Here is a 6,926-nt window from a genome sequence, read left to right as displayed (position 1 = left end):
TCATGGAACAGCTGGTAGTTTCGAACTGCTGACTCTGAGATTAGCAGCCTGATCTGTAACCACTACACTACCCAAAACTCTTAATTATCTACTCATATTAATCATTCTTAATATTTTAGTTTTAAACATTATTATATCATCCTTGTAATAATTTTGCTTTTACCGGATATAGTACTTTCTTGTTGGGGTAGAAATGAGTTTAATTAGTTAAATTTTGTGTGACAGTGGAAATACAGTGTTGCCGTTTGACATAATAAATGTATAGATTGTGAAACTGCTTTGCTAAGTTTTTAAATGATCAAAGAGCTGGTTTTTCTTTTTGTGAGTATATTGTCTTCACTTGTGGTTCTGTAATTGGCCCATGTGATGCAGCTAAGCAGTACAAGGCAGTGCTGTCTACTTTGTATGCACTTCTCATTTGATGGCTACAGGAACACAGTTCTACTAGCTGTTGGATTGCAGTGTTACTTTAGAGACATACATGGAGAAAGACATAAAGATGCATCGTAAACTGTTCGTTCTGACCAGAGGAAAACATTAGGGTTGTATTTTGATATTTTAAATCTATTTTAAGCTTTAAAAAGTTACACAATAGGGAACTGCTGTCTTTATTCTACTTAATACATGAGCACTTGTATCTACATTCCTACATTTTAACCCTGATAACTTTATATGATTTCAAAAACAAGTATTTCTTGAATTACATGTTAAATGTTTAACTGGGCCACAAAAGTAGATTCATTTTATATAAGATTGATAGGCTGAAGATGTGAGAATGAATTGTAAGTTTGAAGCAAAAATTGCTTTAAAAAATTTTTTTTTTTAATCCAAGAATAAAGGCTGTGTTGTTTGGTGATAGCCAGGGGCTGGCTGAGCATTTTGGCTGTATTCCGAGTTCTGCCACTGACTCACTGTGTTTTTTGGCAAGTAACTTATCCTCTCTGAAACAAGTTCTTGATTCTTTACTTCTCTATTTGTAAAGTTAGTATAATAATATTGTACTGACCTCAAATGGGTTGTGTAATGGTTTCTCACTTTAGAACTTTCCAGCATAAAAATAGTGTCGATTTTCAATAGCCATACTTTTTAAAATAAACATTTCTAAATCGTTATCTCTTTATTAGGTAAGTATATTAGAAAGACTATTTAAATGCAAAACAAAACACAACCCTCAGTGTACTGTTGAAAATAGCCACGTTTTTTTTAAAAAAAAAGCCTGCTGACATTTTAGTTATGACATTTTAAGGACTATACCCTATAAAGTATGAATGATCATTTTATTCATTTATTTTAGTGTCAGAAAAAAGAAGAATTTATTGAAAGAATTCAAGGATTAGATTTTGATACGAAAGCAGCAGTTGCTGCACATATTCAAGAGGTAACCTGTATGCAATTTTCATATACTTTTTATTAAGCTTGTGATGTCTTTGTGTATCTCCCAAAATATTTAACATCCTAGGATAAGTGAGAAAGAACATCATGATTAAATATAAATGAGCCTGCATTTGGTGAATTGTCTTCTCTTTAGAGATAGTTTGTTATATATGGCTTGGTTTAATTGTGAATGTACTGTTTAACCAGAGTTATGTGGACAGAAAGTATTATTTGAGGAATGAAGTATATGTCTTTGTTAGCATGAATAATATAGTAAATGGAAGCAGCAGAAAGTGGAACACTGCTTATAATTCAGAACTTTAATGCAGTCAGATGATAACCTTAGTATTATGGCCTTCCAATGAGTTTCTTTTGAATGAGTGGACATAGCATAATTTTATTGATGGTATTACTTGAATTACAAACACATAATGAATTATATATATCAGTCATATAAAAACTAAAATCTGTTTCAAATAATTAAAATTAATTTATTTGCTAAGATTGGTTTTAACAGTTGATATTTTTCTCCATCTATCTTTGGGTTTTTAAGTCTGTACACCTATTGAGATTTTTTTAGAATTACAATATGCTGAATGTTACATATTAGTTTTAAGAAAGGACAAAGAAAGGGATAAGAGACATTTTAAATCGTCAAAATTTGTAGTGTTTAAATTTGTCTCTCTTTGGAAGACTTTTTGTTCCATGTTGTTGTTGTTGTCAGGTGCCATCGATGACCTTTTTCTTTAGAGTTCAGCTTTCTTGTCATTAATATTGTTGCCAACAATAAGCATATTAGTAGTATTCTACCGAATACAAGGGGGCTTCAAAAAGTTCATGGAAAAATCCAATTAAAAGGTAGTCAATGGACTTTTTTTTAAGCCTTCTCATAAAGTTATGTTGGTAGAGCTGTTCTTTACGTATGTTTCAGGGCTTGGAACTGATTTAGTCATGACTGACAGAAACTGAAACAGACCTAGATTTTTAGAAATTTGTGTGATCCAGAATGCTAAGGTAGAATGGGGCCAAACCCCTGGAATGACACTGGAAAGAGACAGCTAGTGAGCCCTATAGGGAGCCTGCTAGGTGACATTGTATCATTTCTGGACTGGTGAGTGACGTGTGGTCAGCCATCATCTTTGAGCTGGTCATCATTGTTTTCAACTCAGCCTGCCAAGTGATTTGTTTGTTGTATAATGCAGAAGCTGCCTTTCATTTCTAAGAGGGAGATTACATTTCTAGCTGGGCTTTCTCACATAGCTTTTGTCATTCCAATTAATGTGGGGCTCACACCCGCATTTTGAAAATTCCGGTCCCTTCTAGTGTTGTTTGGGTCTGCTGTGAAACTGTGAATGAATTTGAAACCCTGACTTGTTTTTGCTAGCTTTGTGGTGGGTATTTAATTTTGAATAAATGCTAAATATTGTAAGTTTAATAAATATGGCACCATTCTTGGAAGTGTTATTTTTGCTGTTAATTGTGAAAATTAGAGCAAAATATAATAATTGCCGTGAGAAATGGAAAGCAAGAAATAAACATTTCACTTGTAACTTTTTCATTCTTTTAAAATATCTTTTAAATGAAAGTTCCTCTCCCATTTTGCTATTGAATTCAGGTACAGTACCTTTAAGTAAATGTTTCCTATGGTTTGCTAAGCGGAAAAAATACAGTTTTTCTTTGGTAGATTTCTGAGTGTTCTTTAAGAAGAAGAAATATATTTAATTGAAAGTAATTTTAGTATTTTCATAGTTTATTTCAGATGTTCTTTATCTTACTTAGGTTTCATTTTATGCTGAAACACATTTAGAAGCATTAGCTATTTTTGTTGTTATTTTGTTTGCTTTTCTAAAGGTAACACATAATCAGGAAAATGTGTTTGATTTACAATGGATGGAAGTAACTGATATGTCTCAGGAAGACATAGAACCACTCCTGAAAAATATGGCATTGCATCTGAAAAGACTTATAGATGAAAGAGATGAACATTCAGAGGTTTGTAAACTTCTTTTAATATACATTAAAGCGTCTTTTCAAATACAGATCGTAATAGCTATGGAGTTTGTGAGTTAATAATCTATTTCTTAGGGACAGGTAATAAAGTACTTAGTGTTTTTTGTGGAACACAGAAACCAGAAGGCAACTTTATATAAAAATCCCAAATTATTAATTTAAAAAAATGCTATTAGATTTTATTTTCTCCATTGTTTTAAAATTATTATTCTGAATTTTTTCCCTGAGTGTTTTTCAAGTCATCTGCATAGTTCTGGCAACAGTACAGAAGTGTGAGACTGAAAATATAGTTGATGTAAGTGGAAAAATCATTGCCTTGAAGCATAAGAATTTGCTTAAGATTAATTTCTTAGTTTTATTGCCACATTTAGAGGGTAGAAAAATAAGTGTTAATAAAAAAAGGAGAATAGCAGGTGTTCTGAATAAAACAACCACAAAATGGCTCAAATTTTTGTAATCAGTATAATGAGGTGAGATTTTTAAAAACGATTATTATAAGCTCCTTTAAGACAGTACTTTTCCTTTTAAAAAGACTGAAATTGCACCAAAGTTTCTGTCTGTGTTCTTTGAAAGCAGTTTATAATTTTAGAGGAGTCTAGACTTCAGTGCACATGGTGGTGAGTAATATTTTCTTAATAGCAGACCAGAGTATTCTAACATTAAGGAGAGTCTATAACTTTGATCATTTATTCCATTTACACAGGAGAGGCAGTTTTGAGCTTATTTTGTAGTGAATTTGTGTGATTACTCTTAGGATCAAAGAAAGGCTATATAGAGGAAATTCTTAAAGATTTTTTCCCCCTCAACATACCTTTAATTTCTCTATAAAGTATATTCAGTTTTGATGGAAATTTTTAGTCTTTCTTCAGGCATTGAAAGAGAAGAAGATATAGAGAGAATATGTATTTTAAAGCAACAATTAAAAAATAAAAGCCCAGACCAGGGCAGGAAAAGAATATAATGAATTTAAAAACATTTCTCCATGTGGGCAGATTACCCAATAAGCAGTGTAGTACATGTTTACTTGTGTTTACTTACTAATCTGTAGGAGCTCTGGTAGGGTAGTGGTTATGAATCAGGCTGCTGACCTCAGGGTCAGCAGTTTGAAACTACCAGCTGTTTCATGGGAGAAAGATGAGGCTTTCTGCTACCGTAAAGATTTACAACCTTGGAAGCCCTATACACGGTTTCTATTAGTCCTAACCAACTCCACGGCATATAACAACAACAACAATTTACTAATCTGTAGTGTACAATTGCGAGGAGCTCTGGTAGCGTAGTGGTTACGAATCGGGCTACTAACCTCAAGGTCAGCAGTTCGAAACTACCAGCGGTTCTGCAGGAGAAAGATGAGGCTTTCTGCGCTTGTAAAGATTTACAGCCTTGGAAACCCTGTGCAGGGTCACTATAAGTCGGAACCGACTCCACGGTACTTAACAACAATAAGTGTACAATTGCACATTTTTCCCCACATCAAAGATTCTGTTTCGAGGTATGGCTGGCATCTGCCTCCTATCCTCACAACGCCTTCTTATACAATAAAAGCCTTTTCCCAATGTTATAGTCCTTGACAGGGATAGAGTACCAGTAAACGAGGTTAGCACAGGCTTACTTGTGCTTATTTATTAATCTGTACTGAGTAGTTTCAGATGTTTTTCTATACAGCAAAGAAAATGTTCACTAGAGATTATAGTAAATAAGCACAAATAATACTGTGCTTACCTTGTTGGGTAATACAATCCACCCCTGCGTCCCTGCCTGGACTATATCAGATTTATCCTGAGATGCTTGGATCATTTCATTTTCAGTCTCTTTTTTTGCACCATATACTGTTATATTCATTTTATGCTAGTATTTTTTCACTGCTTTTATCAATTTTCTAGAATATTCTTGTATATAACAACTTTATTTCAAGCTATTTAAAGTATTCAGTAAGGTACCCTCCAACTTTAGAGGAGTGAGCTTTAGGAATCCATATCTTGTTTTCATATCACTAATGACTGTTTGCCATCCAGTCTGTTCTGACTCATAGCAGTCTTGTACGACAAAGGAGACCTGCCCCCTAGGGCGTCTGAGGTGATGATCCATACAGATGCAGATCACTCAATAGGTCTTTTCTCCTGCAATGCTGCTAATGGATTTGAACCATTATGGATTGAAATTAAATCTTACTTAGATTTTCACTTTAACTTTCTTCTGTTTTGATCTTGTTTTATTTCAATCTATAAAATATAATTTGGTCACTCTTGTTCTCATTTCTCTTGTGTTTTTTATTCTTAATGCCATGGAACAAGTATATCCTTTAGTTGAAAATTAAATAGTAGATTTTAATGAATTTAAGATCTCTGTATTGTAACTGTTTAGTTTATGCCAGGCTTTGTGCTATAATTTTAATGAATATTATTTTATTAAAATTACACAATGACCCCACTTCATAGATAAAAGAGGCCAAAGCTCAGAGAACTTAAATAACTTGCTGGTTCTAAGTCCTTTGCTTGTTGCCTACCATTATACTATCTTTTCCAGAATCCTTGATTATGCTGAATGTATCTCTGTTTCCTTTCTTTAAAATAATGAGTTCTTTAGCTAGAATTATTAGGTCACGTGGTTTTTCCCTTAACGTTGAGGTAGCTTTTCATGTTTACTCTTTAACATGTACAGGGGGAGCTTCAAAGAGTTCACAGAGAAATGGTATTAAAAGATAACGAATTGTTCCATGAACTTTTTGAAGGTCCTTCATATTTCAGAAAAAGAACTAGAGATGGTTACAGTTTGGAAAGGAAGTTATTTTAATAATATAATTGACTGTAATAAGATTTTAAGCGATAAGTACCGAAAGCGAGAGATGTGTAAGTACTATAGTCACTCACAACTTCTGTCAGCATCTTCCCCCAGACTCATCCGGGATAAGTGATTTTGGTGGGAGTTTACAAAGAGTCTGACTAGAAGGCACATACAAGTAATTACTGAACCGCAGCTGCTGTGGCAGTGGGTGACACTATTGACAGCGGCAGGAAAGTTGGGATGGGCATACTGTGGATATGTGATAGGTACAGGGCAATGCAATTTCTTTTTTGAAGTTAGATAAAAACGTGTATTTTGAAAAGTGGGAGGAAAAAAACTAGTATTATTGTTGTTAGGTGCCTTTGAGTCTGTTCCAACTCATAGCAACTTTTGTGGCTTTAAATCTATGTGGTAGCTCTGAAAGCCTCACCTTTCTCCTTGCAGAGTGGCTGGTGGGCTTGAACTATGAACCTTATGATTCGCAGTCCAGTGCTTATCGTATGGCGCCACTGTGCTCCCCCATCCCCCCAAAACAATAGAAACACAGGAATTGAAAATAGTGGATTAAAATTGCATGTGTGTTGGGAGCAAAAAATGCGTAAGAATTAGCATGGTAGCTCCATAGGATAACCACTGGATTGCTAACCACGAGATTGGTGGTTTGATAAAAGAACAAGCAAATATTGCTCACCCAGGAAACATCAAGGCAAGTGGTCGGGTCCCCTCAGGGCAAACCCCCTTCCAAGACTAAGACTCAG

General features: G+C 34.3%; 1 protein-coding gene across 3 annotated transcripts in view; it reads left to right on the top strand.

The window, feature by feature from the left end:
• CCDC88A (coiled-coil domain containing 88A) overlaps nucleotides 1-6,926 on the top strand; it is a 171,485-nt gene that overhangs the window by 60,837 nt on the left and 103,722 nt on the right. For all 3 annotated transcript variants that reach the window (XM_006868012.1, XM_006868013.1, XM_006868011.1), the window contains exons 6-7: nucleotides 1,295-1,378; nucleotides 3,226-3,366. In XM_006868012.1, coding sequence (XP_006868074.1) covers nucleotides 1,295-1,378; nucleotides 3,226-3,366 — 225 coding nt within the window. The remainder of the gene's footprint in view (nucleotides 1-1,294; nucleotides 1,379-3,225; nucleotides 3,367-6,926) is intronic.

Source organism: Chrysochloris asiatica, unplaced genomic scaffold, assembly GCF_000296735.1.
Source record: "Chrysochloris asiatica unplaced genomic scaffold, ChrAsi1.0 scaffold00114, whole genome shotgun sequence".
NCBI lineage: Eukaryota > Metazoa > Chordata > Mammalia > Afrosoricida > Chrysochloridae > Chrysochloris > Chrysochloris asiatica.
This window is presented reverse-complemented; position numbering and strand designations above follow the sequence as displayed.